General features: G+C 45.9%; 1 protein-coding gene across 3 annotated transcripts in view; it reads right to left on the bottom strand.

The window, feature by feature from the left end:
• CTNNBL1 (catenin beta like 1) overlaps nucleotides 1-18,635 on the bottom strand; it is an 89,700-nt gene that overhangs the window by 55,582 nt on the left and 15,483 nt on the right. For all 3 annotated transcript variants that reach the window (XM_044985545.1, XM_044985547.1, XM_044985546.1), the window contains exons 3-7: nucleotides 16,862-16,968; nucleotides 10,832-10,971; nucleotides 6,956-7,053; nucleotides 3,718-3,811; nucleotides 822-913 (exon numbers count right to left, since the gene is read on the bottom strand). In XM_044985545.1, the coding sequence (XP_044841480.1) occupies nucleotides 822-913; nucleotides 3,718-3,811; nucleotides 6,956-7,053; nucleotides 10,832-10,971; nucleotides 16,862-16,968 (531 nt within the window). The remainder of the gene's footprint in view (nucleotides 1-821; nucleotides 914-3,717; nucleotides 3,812-6,955; nucleotides 7,054-10,831; nucleotides 10,972-16,861; nucleotides 16,969-18,635) is intronic.

Genomic DNA, 18,635 nt, shown 5'->3' with positions numbered 1-18,635 from the left:
AAGCAGCCAACCAGGCTGCCTTTTCTTTACTTGTCCACCAGCATTACCAGGAGGAACACTGTGTGACTCAGAAGACAAGTGCTTGCTAGTGCATAACGACAGTGCAGAACATTAACATGCGGTACCAATGGTCTGGACTTATTTATTGGCAACAGTGTAATCAAAACAAAACACAGATCCTTCTGATTCAGAGAACATTCCCCACCACATCCTAATAGTTGCACACAAGGGAGTGTGGAGCCTTAACAAGTGAAAATTACTAACATAGGCCCCGATCCTGCAACTGCAGACACAAGGGTGGACTACACCACCCATGTAGAGCCCTGTTGGTATCAATGGGGTTTCTTGCAGGCAGAAGGGTTGATCTACATGGGTTCTCATTGCAGGATCAGGGCCATATTTACCAAACAGAACACACGAGAAACAAATAGAAAAGCAAAGTCTCAGAAAACACAAATTATTACAGACACTCTACCAGCCTGAGACTCAAATTGGAACACTTCCCCACAGACTCCCTAAGCCCCATGCACAGGTGCTAGCATACAAAAGCATGTTCTTCCGATTTTTGGTGCTCCACAAAAAAATTCAAGAGGCACATTTTCCAGGCTGGAAGAGGGAAGGCTTTTAATCTATTGCACTCACAGGTGTTGAGAGTGGAAGTGCAGGAGAAATTGAAGGGACTGTGAAATCTGCATTAAATGGAAGAGTCAATACTAGCCCTGGGCCTTTGGTATTTATGCCGGACATCACCTCAAGTGCAGCAGTTTCCAGGTCACTGGCTTGTTGCTTATTATTGAAGGATGAAAGGGGAATAAACTCACCTTCAGTCTCTTGAGCAACCATTGCATGAGGCCCTGCTGCGCAGCTTCCGTACACATCTCTGGCCGGAACTCTGCCATGTTCTCAACAATCGCTGACAAGAAAGATACAGATCATAGCCTGAGCCCATTTTGTTTCCATTTGTGCTCCAGTCCCCTCCCAAACAGAGGCACCTCTCCCAGCTCCACACTGCTCAGTCAGTTTTAATGTCCTTCCAAGGGCTGCAGTTCTTGTTTCAAAGTTAGAGGTCTTATTTAAGCTACACTAGGTACAGGGCACTGTCTCAATTTCCTCATTTCCACGGTGATCCATCTCCAGACCGTGTGTTACCAGCTCCTGCAGGGGGAGTCTGAAGAAGCTCTGAACTACCTTTCCCTCATCCCTAGCCAGAGTTCCTGCACCATCCCATGCAGCAACTCCCACTGGGAAAGGCTGAATTACAAACATTAGTTCCCAGAGAGTGATGTGAACAAAACAAAGATTCCTACTTCCAGCCTCTCAGGAAGGATACAGAGCCAGAGAAATGACATCTTTAAATGAGTACCAAAAGTCCCCGACAGCACAGCTTTGAATGTTCTGCAGGTCAAATTTGAACTGGCCACAGAAGTGTGTGTGTAAAAAAAAATGAAATAGAGCCCACCTAATGGATTACTCTGAAGAAAAAGAATTTTTCAGAGAACAGCCTCTCATTCGCTTTAAGCACTGTGCTTACAGAAAACAATAATGAACATTTAAAATAAGCAAACATTGTACCTCAGTTGTTAACAAATTGTGGCCCCCAGAGACACATGTGGATGGTCACAAGGTACGAACACTCCGTTTTCATTTGCATGAAGAGACAAACCAAAATATCTATTTATTTTCCTAATATGATTTGTTATGAAGCCATTGCTGTGGTTGCCAAAAGGATACTACGCGACTCTCAGAGGGGAAGGTGATAACAGAATGGAAGCATTCTGCAAAACAGTCACCACATTGCGCAAAAGTAAATGTTGTTACAGCAGTAGTTCTCAGCCAGGGGATGTGGACCCTGCAGGTACTCAGAGGTCTTCCATGGGTACATCAACTCATCTACCTATTTGTCTAGTTTTGCAACAGGCTACAGAAATAGAGATGTGCACGGATCCGCAGCCGATCCGCGAAACGCAAATCTGGTCAGCAGATATCCGCAGATATGCAGAGCTGTAGACATAGAAAGCACTAGCCAAGTAAGTACAAACTAAAATTTCAGACAGATGACGACTTGTTTATACTGCTCTCTATATTAGTGGTTTTCAAACTGCAGGTCGCAACGCAGTACTGGGTCGCAGAATGGAAGGCACTGGGTCATGACGGCGCTGATCAGCATCACCGACCAGGCCATTAAAAGTCCCGTCCGCGGTGCTGCCCATCTAAGGCAGGCTGACGCCGCGCTGCGCCCTGGAAGCGGCCAGCAGCAGGTCTGGCTCCTAGGCAGGGGGACCGTGGGGCAATGTGTGCTGCCCTCGCCCTGAGCACCAGCTATGGAGCTGCGGGGTAGTCCCCACAGGTAAGAGCCGCGCGGAGCCACTTGTGTGCCTCTGCCTAGGAGCTGAATCTATGCTGGCCACTTCCGTGGCACAGCATGGTCTGAGGACAGGCAGGAAGCCTGCCTTAGCATCCCTGCTGTGCCGCTGACCGGGAGCTGCACCCCAATACCCTGCCCCAGCCCTGAGCCCCCCCCAAACCCACAGCACCTTCCTGCACCCCAAATCCCTCATCCCCAGCCCCACCCCAGAGCCTGCGTCCCCAGCCCAACCCTCTGCTCCAGCCCAGATCCCCCTCCTATACCCTGAACCCCTCATCCCCAGCCCCACCCCAGAGCCTGCGCCCCTCCCACAGCCCAGAGTCCTGACCCCTTCCCACAGCCCAACCCTCTGCTCCAGCCCTGAGCCCCTCCCACACCCCAAACTCCTCATCCTCAGTTCCGCTGGGTCACAGGCATCAATTTTCTTCAACTGGGTCACCAGAAAAAAAGTTTGAAAACCACTGCTACATACTATACACTGAAATGTAAGTACAATATTTATATGCCAAGTGATTTATTTTAGAATGATATGGTAAAAATGAGAAAGTCATTTTTCAGTAATAGTGGCTGTGACACTTCTGTATTTTTATGTCTGATTTTGTAAGCAAGTAGGTTTTAATTGAGGTGAAGCTTGGGGGTACGTAAGACAAATCAGCCTCCTGAAAGGGGTACAGTTGTCTGGAAGGGCTGAGAGCTGCTGTGTTATAGGATATATTTCCTGGGCTCTAGATCAGGGGTTCTCAGAACAATTTTTTTGGTGGCCTAAGGGCCTGTAACCCAAAGTCTGCTGAGCACACACACTGGCCCCATGTGTTTCTTGAGGTGCTTCCCGGAGCCCCCAGGAGGCTGCGTGGTGCAGGCTGCTGATCCCCTGCTGGCGGTGCCAGCAAACACCAAAGCAGCCAGGAGGAACAGCTGGGTGCTGCAGGGAGGGGCCACTGCTTTGCCCCCCCTTCCCCCATCTCCACCCAGGAGGCTGTTGGGCTGCAGAAAAATCTGCATTTGAAAAACACTGCTCTAGATGGTAACAAATTAATGGCACATTTATTCCTAAGAAACACAGCTGTGATAAATGAAGCTACTCTTTTGGCAGACCACAGAAAAATACATTTAATACTTTAATACATGAAGAGGAGGAAGCCTCTTAAAATAATACAGCTTCCTGTAATGAAGTTATCTATTGAACAGATTTATGCTTTGTTACTAGCGAGCTAAATGAAATCAGTATTACACGAAAGTCACGCAAGGCTTTTTCTGCCCCCTGTGGTAGTTCACAACAGGGACAGACTACATACACCCGCCCCTCTGTTGACTGTGTCAGAAAGAGATACTGTACTGTAATATCCCCTTACCAAGCGTGTTATGGACTCCGTCAGCCTCCTCTTTTACACCTTCATCTAGGCGCTCTAAATTCTGGACCAGCAAGGCCACAACCTGGCCATCAACCTAAGGCATTGCGGCCACATGGAGAAAAGAGGATTGGGGTGGAGATGGGAGAGAAGGAGGGTGGGAGGGAGAAATCAATAAGCACAACAGAAACACTCCAGAAAGCATGCCTCTGATCAGGAGACATGAACAATCGTGCTCTGAAATCTCAGAGCTAGCAAAGGATTCACAAAGTAAATTCACCACTTCGTTTTTCTTAATTAGACAATTTTTGTGTCAGATAAAACAAACATCTGGAGGAAAAATATGAACCTTTTCACAGTCTGTTATTCCCTAAATCACCCTGATTGACTTATAATCTCCCTGAATTTCAAAGTGCTAGACACTAAAAACCAACTGGGGATCAGTTGCCTGCCAGCTATAAAAGCAGCTCCCCTAGTTTCAACTGCTTGTTGATGGTTTATCTGCATTTTTTCCTTGCTGTCAGAAAGCAGCTGAAACAATGCCTGTGAAGGCAGCATCACAACGTAAGGAGTCAGCAGTCACACAGAGGGAAGTCTTAGTTCTAGGTGCAGAAAGGTTTAAAAAAGGATGGGTTTGGCTTCCATTATGTGTGACATCACGTAGCCACCCTGGCCAGAGCCAACTGTAAATGATTAAAACTGAATTTGACTTTTATGGCAGTTTGGGGGAAGCCTTGGACGGCATTCACTTGGGCACTGCTTTGCCTAGGATTGAAAGGTGTGATGTAAGCTCACGCTAGCTAGCTCATTCTAACGCCTGCTAATGCTCTGTCACAACAAGGTGAGTTGTACTTACGCACGGGCTGAGCTGGCTGAATAAAAGTCCAGGCTCTGTGCAACATAAAGGAAGACACTCCCTGCCCCAGAGAGCTTACATACCTCAACACATCGGTACATTTTGGCATGCAACACCCATGTTAAGATCTCCACTCCCCATACATGGAGATGAAATGACATGTTCCAGGCCACAGAGCAAGTCAATAGCAGAAACGGGAATCCAGATTCTGAAGTTTGTGGATCCCAGCATTACTTTAGTCCTGCTACTAGCTGAAGTCTAATGTGACAATCCTCAGTTTTAAACAGGAGAGTGGGAAATGCAAGCACGGTGTCTCCCCAATCACGAATCCCATTTGCTAACTGAGGTTTTCTATAAGCTCAGCGAGTGCAGTAACAGCAGGGTTTAGCGTGCTGTAGTAGGTAATGCAACAATCTCTAAACAGGCCTCCCAGGGTGATGCCCACATCCTTAAAATAAAGGAGCCATCTAGATTCTAGAAGCAGATAGCTCGGGTTTTCTCATGACATGGCTGACCTGTTTCTTTCAAGTGAACAATCAAACCTGGCTATTGTGGGCTGGTGACAAGAAATACACAAAAAGAGCTTTTGTTCAATGTACTGCTTTCAGTGCGTTGTATAGAAAGGACCCTCCCTATCAGCTCCCCTCTTCCATTTCATTCATCCAGCAACCCTTCTATGAAGGGACAGTAATTAAAAACAGCCCAGAGGCCAGCCAGAGGAACTCAACTCAGGGCCACTGTAATTAACCTTTGGAAGGCAACATTACAGCGACTAGGCAAGAGGGATTGTAGAAGAAAGAATACAGCTGTCTTCTCACCCTGCTCCTCTAAGAAACCATAATCCCCTAGCCCCTTAATCTCAACATAATAGTTAGAGACCAAGCCAGAGTGCAGGTGTTTCACAAACACAGCAATTCACTTGGAGAAACTGCCTGAAAGGAGAATGGACTCCATCTCTTGCATACCGTTACAAATAGTTCTAATGGCATCCCTTCCCTGCAATGTACTCCTGCTCACACTGAGAGCTTTCACCTTCTACTACAATGCAGTAAAAAAGGATATCCTGCCCAAACACCAGCAAAAGAGGGTATCCCACCAACATAGCAGATGAGAGGCACTCGATACTGTTAACTAAACAGAGAGTTCCTTCATGAGGGAAAGTAAGACATCAGTAGTAGTGCCCTTTCAACTGGTACAGGACCACGACATGCAGTTGTTTACGCTCTGTGGAATAAGGGATAATTAAACTCTCTTCCACCCTTAGCATAAGTATGTGGCAGGATGAGTTTGTTGGATTATACATGAAGAATTCTGAGCATTTTCCTTGATAGGATCATGCCATTGTTCGTTGGCTTGAGGCAGGCAATATTGGGTGAACATCTCTGGGCTGCATTATGCAGGAGGTCAGACTAGATGATCAAAATGGCCCTTCTGCGCTTTAAAAAAAAAGTAATAAAGATCTCTGAACCAACTATGACGGATTTCAATTTTCCCAGTATGAGCAGATCAGAGAACTGCCTTGCTTTGCAAAGGAAGCACAAGAGCAGGTATCAAGTTCCTATTTAACTCAATATGACACTGTGCTGCTGTCACAGAACTGCCCTCATTCTCCTGCTATACCAATACAGGAAGCACAGTAAGATACGACACAGAGAAAAATGCCGTCTCCACACAAAGCAAATTAAAAACAAGCTCTTCCTTCCTTCCAAAAAAGCAGGTGGTCTGGTGATGCAGAGGAGGAACTTGCCCCAAGAATTCACTCATACCAGAAAAGAAACCCATCATGGCTGTATTCACAGTATCTCAAGCCATTCAAAAGAAAATGGATTATTCAAACAGACTAGGAGCAACACTGTTCTGCCTCGCACTGAGAACCACAGGCTAAGTTCCCTCTAAGCTGCACGGCTACATAGCAGGCTATCAAGGGCCGTGCAGGTGGGGAGAGGCTGCTTCCCCTGGCCCCAGCCCCAGAGCTGCCTCGGCCAGGGAAAGGCACCTGTCCCCCGGGCCTGGAGCTACCGCAGCCAGAAAGGGCTGAGGGGAGTCCTCTCTCCCCGCCGCAGCCCCAGGGAAGCCTGCACCCCAAACCCCACATCCCCAGCCCCACCCTAGAGCCCAAGCACCCAGCCAGAGCCGTCACCCACCCCGCAGACCAACCCTCTTCCCAGCCCTGAGCTTCCTCCCACAATCCGAACCCCTCAGCCCCACCCCCACCACACATCACCTCCATATTGGTGCACATAACAAAATTCATTCTGCACATGCACGTAAAATATTAGAGGGAACATTGACGCCACAGGTATAAAAAATCCTTTTATAAAAAGATCTAAAATCTCATCCTTCCACTGATCAGCCTAATCTGGAGCTACTGAAATTGCTACTTACTAGAGCATCAATGAGGACTTCAGCTCCATCTTCACTCTCATGGAGCGTGTCTATGTCCGTCAGTTCTTGAAGCAGATCCACCACGGCTATGGACACATGTGGGAGATGTTAAGGATAACCAAAGTCATAATCAAGACCTCATTTATCTTCATACTTGGCCCAACGTGAGTGTGATTGCTCACCGACTGCCGAGACTGGAATAGCAAGGAGCGTGTGCCGAGCAGAGCAGAGCGACAGAGGAAGACCAAGCATAAGTGCAGGCACTGCTTTAGCAGCCCTTGTTTTCATAAGCACTAAAACTAACTGATTTTAGTAATTGGGAGTAATCCTGCAACATGATCATCTATTTGTTGTATTTGGCAATTTCACTGTTCCCCAGTGCCATTTGCTTTTTGTCATTTTTAAACCAATTAAATACTCTAGAGCTGGTTCAACTGGTTACCAGCCATTTTACATTGTAGCAATTGTTAAAACTCTAGTTAGGAGCACAGAAAAATGTAGCAATTTGATTTGTGTGCATTATCCTCCCAATGATATCATCGCTAACTTGGCATAGCATGCACCCCACGAACAAGGCCGTAATATGACGGTGGAGTGATAACCCTCTTCTGCCTGGCCCAATTAGGACAGCATGCTTCTATAACCATGCACCGCACAGGAAAACTGCAAAAATCCTGCCAGCCAATTTTAATTCATTAACACTGGGCTGTATAACACATGGTTCTTTGGACAGCTACACAGCTCTTAGTACAGCCAGACGTATTCCCTCTCATTAGACCCACTTTCCTATTCTCTCAGACACACTGATCAATCCTGCCCAATTCCCACTGGGACAGAACAAGAAATCCAGTTGTCAAGATGTCCTACATAACAAGATTCTGAAGGATCTCTTTAAAATCCAGAGGCTAATAAACTAGGCATCCATTTATGTAAGAATGGAAATGTATTTTTATATACTTTGTTATTTAATAAGGTTACAGTCCTGACTTAACCAGACCCAGGAAATTCTGTAATATGACTGCTATTTCATTCCCACGTCAAACTGCTACATCCAGGCACTGCAGAATGCTCAGGTCAGTAAGTGATAGTACCTACTTCACATGCAGCAGCATTCATGTCAAGGGGTGAGTTTGGCATGAGGAGATATACCTGCACCAGCTTTAATCTAGCTAGCACGGGCAGCAATAGTACTGCAGATGGGGTGGGATGGACCTTGCTGAAGCTCATCCTGCCACGTCTACACAGCTACTGTTACCCATGCTAGCGAGACTGAGGCTAGCACAGGTATCACCTACCTGTGCTACAATCGCACCTTCACTTGTAGAGTAGACCTATCCTTAGTGAGGCGAGACTAGTTTTGCTGATACAAAAACACAGGTTACGCTCACAAAACATCAAAGTCAGGCCTTTGCTCACCTAAACATATAAGTAAAGTTTTGAAGTGTTTAAGTGACTTAGGAGCCCAAGACCCATTAAAAGCCGGTGACAGGTTCCTAGGTCACTTTTGAAACGGTCACCTATACATTTACCACTAAAGACAACACCAAATTGCTAGTGCTAAAGAAACTGAAATCCTCTAGCCACGTAAGAAATGCACCATGGCACGTGCAGGATGTTTTCCCCCAGGCTACCTGTGATTGTGCTGCAGTCTCGCTAGTGGTCAGGATAGTGGAGCTTCTATGGCACTTCCATCCATGGAATCTCTACTGAGCCTGCCAACAAGGATGCCAGTTGTGCAGGTGAGTTCAGGACAAAGGAAAAGGCTTCGCTGGCTCTCCTGACTTTTGCTAATTTAAGTCACAGCCTAGTCATCATCTTTTACTCACATCTTTTGCACTAAAACTCAGTTGAACAGCTGCCTAAACAGATCACCTGGGATTCATCCCCTCACCTCTCCATCCCCTCCCTGCATTAGCCCCTCCAAGGCACTAATCTAAATGAAATGTGAAGAACCTGTCCTTTGGTGTTCCCTTTGGGGAAACTATTTTAAAACCTTATCCTGTTTAGTTTTAGTAAAGCCACCAGGAGACCTGAATGAAGAGCCCTATTTCCTGTATGTCTTGGAGCTTTATTTCAATAGTTTTTGCATTTTTGGCTTGAGCAATAACCTAGCATACAGAGAGGTGCTACTGCAGCCTACAGTCTGCTTCCAACACATCTGAAAAGATTTCTACAAGCCTGTAACAAGAAATACGTTTTCTCCCAGGTTTACAGCTCGCAGGCCAAATTTCTGCCCCCAAACTAATTGACAAACAAGTTTTGACTCCTTTAAAAAAAAAGGGGGGTGGGGAGCTAGCAGTGCAAATACTGACAAGCCCTTAACAAAAGTGATCCCAAGACACATCTTTTTATGGCTGAAAGGACAAAACAAGCTGTGTTCCCATACGCTCCAGCTCTTAAGGTCACCATGAACCAGCCCTCTGATCCCAGTCAAAATCCCCATAGTTTATGTTTTCCCTGAGAATGACAAATTCAAGATAACCTTTCGGTGCTGTGCACATTGTACACAAAAAGCCTGAGGTCTCTGGTGAAAGTATAAAATATTAAACCATGATGTCCATGAAACTGGTTATGCATGGTAGGCATTTCCAGCTGTACAACAGTAAATTGTTAACAACCTTATACTTGAGAATAATTTCTATTACAGATCACAGATAAGACAGCAGCGGTGTTGGCTGTTTTGCAGAGATCAGCATTCTAGCAGACCAAGGTTATGTTAGATGCAAGTTAAAATAGTCAACCCTGTAAATAGCGCTCTCTGATGAAAACTGCAATGTAATGAGATTTTAAAAATATGTTTTTATAATATCATCACTATATCTATTTGCAAAGACTGTATCACTTTTAAAAAATATATAGTGCCTTAAATGCAAGAAAAAAATTGCTAAAAGAGAAAAAATGACATCCTTAAATCAAACAATAATAAATATTTAGCATTTTTACAGCACTTTTAACCTGGAAATCTCAAAGGGCCTAAGAAAAGTGTCAGGCATTATCATCTGATTTTTCACAAATGGAAAAAAAGAGGCGGAGAGATTGCAAGTGACTTGCCCAAAGTCACACAGCGAGCCACTGGAAGAAACCCCTAGTCTCATCTCCCAATCCGGTGCCCTATCCTTGGACCGGGCCGTCTCATTAGTTCACTAATGCTGGTTCAAACACAGTACATGCAGCCTCCCTCCGGAATGGAAGAGGGGGAAGCCATTACATGATTTTAAGTTAGGTTAAACTAGCCCTTTTAAAGAGGGAATAGAATTTTACAGCCACTTTGGAAGTCTTTGCCTCTCGTGCACATCACTGGTAAGCCAAGTACCTTGTGTCAGTCTGCTCCTAAACTGAAGGTCAGATGTCCTGGCAACAAAAGGGATTAGTGCAGTTATGGTGCTTCTGTTCAGGACAGACAAACCACTGGTACACAGCAGACATAGGTCAAAACTGAGGTTCCCTGGTAGAACCTTTGGGGAACAAAGACTGGAATAAATAGCAGGAATGGATGCATGCTAGCATTCAGGTGCCATATCCTCAGCAGCATTTGTAAAGGAAAGTGCACTGCATGCTTGTCTGTGGTTAGCCCTCCACTTTACATGAGTGCCCAAACAAAATCTTTAAAAATGAAATTAAGGCTAATTCCTCAAATGAGATGACATGTCCATTAACAGCTCGGCAGGCGAAAATAAGGACACTGAAATGTTCAGGAGAGAGAGTAGCTGAGTAAAGAAGGGTTTCAGGTGAACAAAAGACGATGGAGATTTAAAGCGGTGGGAGGGAAGAGAAAAAATATCTAGCAGTCTGTGAGAAAATGGAGCACAAGAGATTGCGGAGGTGCCGGCAGAAAGCCTTACCCCTGGGAGAAGCGTTCTAACACTGAAAGGATATCTGTATTATCGTGTCCAAGCAGCCCTAGGAGAGACTGCACAGCGTTCAGCTCCACCAGCAGGTGGTAAAGATCAGGCATGGTCGCAACCACATGCATTTCCTGAATGATGTCATTTAAATCCAGCTCAGACTCCATGAACCTGTGGACAGAGGCAGGGCAAAATTGGTCAGTGGGAATACAAGTGCATCAGCTATTCTCACAGTAGAACACAGGCCTTCCCAACACTGAGAACAAGGCAGCCACACAACCCACCAACCAAGGCTCATTCATCCAGGCATCACAGTGCCACAGTACTTCCAATTCCTCGCCCCCGGAGTTTCCTACAGGAGGTGTGGGAGCTCCAGGGGTGAAAGTAACTGAAAGGACTTACCGGTACGCCGGACTCCTGAGTGGGGGCATGACCTCAACCAGAAGAGGCGGGGTCTTTAAAGATTGCAGAGGCGGCTGGGAGCCCCAGGGCTGTGGGGCAAAATAAAGGGCCCGGGGCTCCCCGCAGCGGCAGGAGCACCGGGCCTTTTAAATCCCAGCCCGAGCCCGGCTGCTGGGCTCCGGTGGGGATTTAAGGGGCCAGAGGCTCCGGCCGCTGTGGGGAGCCCCAGGCCCTTTAAATCACCGCCGGGGAAGCCGGTCCAGTCCAGCACGGCGTACCAGCTCTTGCCGGTACACCGTACCAGACCATACCAGCTTACTTTCACCTCTGGGGAGCTCCCAGGTGGAGCTCTTAACTACAGCACAGCATTCCTGTGAAATCTTAGGCTTTGGCTACACTTGCACTTCAAAGCGCTGCCGCGGCAGCGCTTTGAAGCGCTAAGTGTAGTCAAAGCGCCAGCGCTGGGAGAGAGCTCTCCCAGCGCTGTCCGTACTCCACCTCCCTGTGGGGAATAACGTACAGCGCTGGGAGCCGCGCTCCCAGCGCTGGGGCTTTGACCACACTGGCGCTTTGCAGCGCCGCAATTTGCAGCGCTGGAGAGGGTGTGTTTTCACACCCTGCTGCAGCGCTGCAAATTTGCAAGTGTAGCCAAGGCCTAAGTTATGCAGAGGAGATGTGCCCCTGGGGCAGGGAGTTAGCATTTTGTTTACAAACAGAGGCAAGGTGATTAAGATAAGAAAGGGCTGGTGATTAAATGAAGGGTATGGAAGTTTAGCTTGTAAAAGAGGAATCCCTCAGTGGAGGGGGGAGAAGGAGGAGGGGTTGTTTTAGAGAGAACAGGGGATTCAGAAAAAATACAGGTTTCAGAGGGGTAGCTGTGTTATTCTGTATCAGCAAAAACAACGAGGAGTCCTTGTGGCACCTTAGAGACTAAGACATTTATTTGGGCATAAGGTTTCGTGGGCTAAAACCCACTTCATCAGATGCCTGGAGTGGAACATACAGTAGGCAGGTATACATGAAAAGATGGGAGTTGCCTTACCAAGTAGGGGGTCAGTGCTAACGAGACAATTCAATTAAAGTGGAAGTGGGCTATTCTCAGCAATAGAATAGAGCAAAGCACTGAGCCAAGGTTACATTCAGAAAAGGGGGTCTAATATTTATTAAATCCTTTTTTTTTTTTACATAGGAATTAGATACAGTGCTCCTATCAGCTAATTTCTAAGTTATTATCTGCAAAAAATCCCAAACAAACAAACAAAAAAACCTAGAGTTTTCAGGTGCCTAAGTAGCCCTTGGAATCACAGTTAAAGTTGCCCCCTGGCCACCAAAATCTGAAATAGCGCCCCTGCTATTCTGCTCACATCATCACCAAGTAAGTCACTGGATTCTGAACTCACTGCAAAGAGTTTGTCCCTCATTTTGTCATATCACTGCACATGGGCCCCGAAAGCATTTTATGATGTGGCATTCCTGCCCTCTTTAATTTATATCAGTTTAAAAGAGTAAGGGCTTGGCTACATTGGAGAGTCGCAGCGCTGGTGGTGGGTTTACAGCGCTGCAATTTAGTCACCGTCCACACTTGCAAGGCACATACAGCGCTGCATCTCCCTGGCTGCAGCGCTGGCTGTACTCCTGCTCTGCCTGGGGTATAAGGATTGCAGCACTGGTGATGCAGCGCTGCTCCGCAAGTGTGGCCACCAAAAGCGCTGTAATTGGCCTCCGAGGTATTGGGAGTTACCCCAGAATGCCTGTTCAGCCACTCTGCTGTTTTGTTGTGAACTCCGGGCTCCCGGAGCTGCTTATCTAAAAAACAAACACAGCTCCTGTTTGCTCCAGCAGAGGCAGCAGGGGGATTCTTTTGGAATGTTCACAGCTAGTGTTTGCATGAGGAGAGAAGCAACACGGCGGGGGGGGGGTCCGTTTTGGAGCAGCTGCTTATCTGGTCTGAAGGCTATTTGCATTTAGTGAATAAGAGAGGGGTGGGGGGAAGGGGTCCAAACTTTTAAAATGATTGAAGGTTGGTGCTGTGTATCTTCCAGTCCTTAGAACTTGCAAGGCAGGGAGCTCACACAGTGTCAGCTCCAAAAATCCACTCTCTCTGTCTCCCCCATGCTCCCTGTCACACTCCACCCCACCCCACCCTTTTGAAAAGCACATTGCAGCCACTTGAACGCTGGGATGGCTGCCCATAGTGCACCACTCCCAACAGCGCTGCAAATGCTGCAAATGTGGCCACACTGCAGCGCTTTCCCTACATAGCTGTACGAAGACAGCTGTAACTCCCAGCGCTGCACACCTGCAAGTGTAGCCAAGCCCTGAGTGTGCAGGCTAGTTCCTGCATAGAGAATTCTTCTGCTGACTCATCTTAATGTTAACGTGTGTGGGTTATATTAGCTCCAGTAAGGGTACAAGAGGACTTGGGTGTCTGTCTGAGACAGGGAGAATAGGGGCAGGGGCAGAGACCTAGCTCCAGCCAGCTTAGGAGAAAACAGGCAGAAAGTTTACTTTAATTTAAGTTAAATAAAGGCAATCCCCAGAAAAGGGGTACGTTTGAATCAGACCCAGCATCCCTGAACTGGTGTGAGGAAAGGGGTTGTTGGTGTCACTAGGCATAACCCGAGGTAACTCAGGAGGGTGGAAAGCCATAAGTGTCAATAAAGCCTTCTGTAGTAGGCCTGAATGAACTAAAGTCACTCCATGTCTGACCAAAGCGCTTCCATGTTTATGTTTGAACTTTAATCAACCTAGCAGGCCAGTAACCGAGAATGGAATGTACAACAGCTAGCTCAACCGTGGTACTGCCAGGAGATAATGATGAGGCCTGCTTACACCTGGCTGCAGGGGGGGGGGGCAGAATAACAGATCAAAGAAATAAAACAAGATAACTGTTCACAGAAGAGTTACTAACGAGCTAAAGTGGTTTTTGCCAAGTATGACTTAACTGCTTAATGTAATTGCTATTGCAAAGTGTATTTGCTGCATGGGAATGAAACGTGGGGTGAGAGGAGGAGTGTGGGGGTGATGGGAATGTTTAGCTGAAGTTATGTATAAAGAGAGAAAAACCGCTTGTATCTGTGTGCAGGATTTGAGAATGCTTTTTCTCCCTGGCACCTTTTTGGGCTCAAATAAACCTGGTTTGCTTCTCCACCCTGGTGTGTTAATTAGTGCGGCGCACACCGGGCAACGAACCCCCACTGTTGCAGTCCTCGGCCCTCTGTGCCGGCAACAGGATGGGGATGTCACTTGCTTACACTGAACTTCACGCCTCTTGCTTCAGATTCAGAATAAGGGTTTTGTAAACTGGCCTTGCTGAGCCGAGGCTTTTCTTCTCACTTTAAGCAAGCTCTGACCTTCAGAAGGGATTGTCTTGGGGTATTAGACTCCCAGACGTGTGACTCACCAGTCAGGAGAAAGGGTCAAGCTAGAGGGCAACAACATAGTACCAAGTACCAACACTGCCTGTTAAAACTAGAACTCAGACTTGCAAAAGGGACATGGATTCAGCCTGACATGTCACAGAATATTTCTTTTGCTTCACACTATCAGAACTCTCTCCCCGCTTAATGTGGCAGAGCACATATCAGCAGGGCCTGCAAAGTTCAGGACTGCGAGAAAAGCAGCAAAAACTAATGAGTAGTGACTGCAGCCACAGACACACGAAGATTTCAATCCAAGAGCCTTGGACTAACTGTGGGAGGGAGCTCCCTGTGTTCAAACAACTGCAATTCTGAGAACAAATACTTCATAGGAAGAGTCAGATTATCAACAGATTTGAACCACTCATTTTGCTCAGTGTAGAGTCTTTTGAAAGTTCCCATGTTGTGAAGCAGGATTCCCTTCACATACACACTTGGTAGTACAGTTACATGATTTGGCTGTGCTGAGCGTATCAAAAATTATGAAGAAAAATGGATCCATTTAGGATACAACCTTAAATTCATGGTCATCTCTTCACCTTCTGAAATGCCCAGCACCTACATTTATTAGGTAAACAGAGCCCTCTTTAGACTTTGGGGCTGGCAAGGTTAGAAATCATGGAAAGGAAATGAAAGTGTGGAGAAACTGAGGGGAAAGTACTAACAATGAGGAGAGATCGGTGAAAAAAGAGGGGACAACAAGGAAAGGCCAAATTCAAAAAGAAAAAAAGTGCTTTGAAGAGAAAGTTTTAGAGGGACAGTAGAAATGGGTGAAGAATTATAGGATGGGAGGCTGAAAATACTGAGAGGCACAAGACATCAGTATAGACAGGAAAGTGAAGAAGTGGGAGGGAGCAACAAACGAAACAGTACGTGTTACGAAAAGTCTGCCTGAGAGCATTCTGTAAAACTCTGGTAATGGCGGTCTGGACATTCTAGCCCAAGTCCATCTGACTTTCCAGGCAACAGACAACAAGACCGTCTGCTCCTAGAGGACCAGCTGGGCACTCGGCACTTTTGAAAACTAGGTCTTTATTGGGGTGCCTAAAAAAGACCTTGCAAATCTTACTTTAAGCCCCATTTTTTTAAATCTTTGCCCCAAAATAGAATACAAACTAGAATTTTAAAACTGCAGATTTTAAATAATCTAAGGTCTTATTAGTAACACAGCAAGGAATTTAATATATTTTTAAATAAAATTCAACCTGTCCTCTTTTTCACAGCATAGCCACTACCAGCACGAGTCTCAGCAATTCCAATTTTTAAATTAAAAATGTTGATTTCTGTGATGCTGCACTCTATAATTTTATGAAAATATGCTAATGAGTGTAAATATAATGTAACTGGAATATGCTTCATGAAAAAGGTCTCTTGTAAGGTATCATTACAAAGCTTATAATCTACTGAGTGTGATCATCCTATTTGTATAAATGTACCACTCTTGTATCTGAAACTAGAAATATGAAATATAACTCTGAGGGCCTATCGTAATTATGCAAAGGGTGGGCCATTAATGGCGGTTTGGAATCTTGATAGCTCCCATTAACCAGGACAATTGTTTTCTTACTGTATTAGGCATAGACTTGCATGTTCTATTTTATTTTGCTTGGTAATTCACGTTGTTCTGTCTGCTATTACTTGGAGCTACTTAAATCCTACTTTCTGTATTTAATAATATCACTTTTTACTTATTAACCCAGACTATGTATTAATACCTGGGGGGTTGAGAGGGGGGCAAACAGCTGTGCATAACCCTCTATCAGTGTTATAGAGGGCAAACAATTTATGAGTTTACCCTGTATAAGCTTTATACAGGGTAAAACGGATTTCTTTGGGGTTTGGATCCCGTTGGGAGTTGGGCATCTGAGTGTTAAAGACAGGAACACTTCTGTGAGCTGGTTTCAGTTAAGCCCACAGCTGTTAGGGGACGTGGTTCAGACCTGGGTCTGGGCTGCAGCAGGCTAGCGAGTCTGGCTCAAACCAGGCAGGGCACTGAAGCCCCAAGCTGCCAGGGCAGGAAAGCAGGGGCAGAAGTGTTCTTGGTACATCAGTTGGCAGCTCCCAAGGGGATTTCACAATTTCAAATACAATTTACAGGTCATACCTGGCAATAACTGTCTTTAATCACATGATCTTTCACACAACTGAACCTGCATCTCTGATGAAGAGATTAACTTTGGGCTCAAGCAAGGAGGGAAGGCTCACAGTGGGTGAGGCAGAGGGACTGCACATGACCTTACTTTTCTGGATTATCTGGGAACTTGATCCGCAGCTCTTGGTTTTTGTAAGACCTCTTCTCAAAAGTGAGAATCATCTTCTTCACCGAACTTTCATCCAGAGGCTCATCCTAGCCAAACAAAACAAATATTGCTTAGATTTCAGGGATGGACGCAACATCAGCCTGCCAATAAGTAAGAGTAACCAACAAACTGAGCGAGTCCTGGATACACCTGTGATATAACAATAACCAGGAGCAAATGGCAATCAGAGAAGGAAGCTCACCAAAAGTCTCACTGCAGAAGGCTGACATAGCCCTAGCGTGAGCCACATTTTCAGATTAAGCAAGTCCAGTTAGCAAAATGTTTCCATGAGACCCACAGAGACTGTCTGCATAAACAAGTGCATCTACTCAGTAAATAAAAAAGCTATTTAATGGCACTGACGTGAACTAAGCTACCAATCAGGGGACTTAGATTCTAAAGGGATTTTTAAATTCTAGCACCTTGGGCTATGGGAAAAACAAAACGCTTGGATGATATTCTTGTTGCTAGAGACCGAGAACTTGCACACTACATGATTCCCAAGATTCTAGCCAATCAACAGGGCTTCTGCTGGATCCATTCATCCTCCAACTCAAACACTAAGGAAATCCCGCATTATCTGTCTCACCATCAACCACAGCAGCAGTAGCAATAGCTCAACATCAGAAAGTAGAGTGAAATTTCAGAGATGAACATTAGAAATGCTGCACACAAAGGACAATGATATTTTACAAACCCACGTGATTCCACTGTGGCAAATGTCACTTGTTTTTCATCAAACATGACACAGTTACTTCCTGCTGTCTATCTCCTGGATTTATAGCAACCCGTTTGTTAGATTTATACAATGATCTTCTCCCTGCCCCGTAACAGAAGGGCCAGTCCCACACTGGGTCTCTGTCTCCAAGACTTGAAATCATTTACCCTTGATAGCTGTGTGACAGAGACGGCAATATCCTGCAATATCCTTGAAAGACCTTCATTAAGTTTATGTATTACTGCGGGCTGGGATTGTATGTAACCTCTCTAGCGGGGAGACATAAGAACCGGGAGTATGGACTTTTGGGACAATAAGGGTTAAGTGGATTTCCAGGGGAATACCTAGTTAATGCAAATTCCCCAACTTCGGTTACGCCTTTTGAAGCTACCGAGTATCTATTACAAAAGTCCAAGATCAAAAGCCCAAGCTGTATAAAGAAAGGACTGAACTGCTCAGCCTTTGTTCTGGTTCTAAGGCAGGTGAACTTGTAGCCATGGGGAAAACCCAGCTGTGGGTTTGGAAGGACTAAAACCTACAGAAGCCCTAGGATGGAGTTGGTGTAATCTCTGGTAAGATTTTTAGCATGTCTGTAAGAACTTGTATTGGTTTTTACCTGTTTCTCAGTAATGTTTTTACCTTAAGATTAAACATGCAGTGTGACAACTTATACTTGTGAGCAATGCACCGGTCATTGCCTTCAGAGAGAAAGCACAGTGCAGGAGTCGGTTGCCAAGGATATCACAGTGCAATACTGGGAACTGTGCAGCATTAAAATTTCAGATCAAAAGGGAATGAGGCCCAGGTGAGGTGACAGCTAGGAGCCAGAAGCCTTTAAGTGAGTGCCCTTGTTGAAAGCAGGTGCAGTTGCCCTGAAACTGTGCCAAGCTGCTACCCTAATCCTGTGACCCAAGTCCTTCCCCCTACAGAAGGTGGTTTGCTTCTTTGCTGCTGCTGCTGCAGAGCTACCAAGAGAGGGAGGGTGGGTGAAGCTAT

This window comes from Mauremys mutica, chromosome 13 (genome assembly GCF_020497125.1).
Source record: "Mauremys mutica isolate MM-2020 ecotype Southern chromosome 13, ASM2049712v1, whole genome shotgun sequence".
Classification (NCBI taxonomy): domain Eukaryota; kingdom Metazoa; phylum Chordata; order Testudines; family Geoemydidae; genus Mauremys; species Mauremys mutica.
This window is presented reverse-complemented; position numbering and strand designations above follow the sequence as displayed.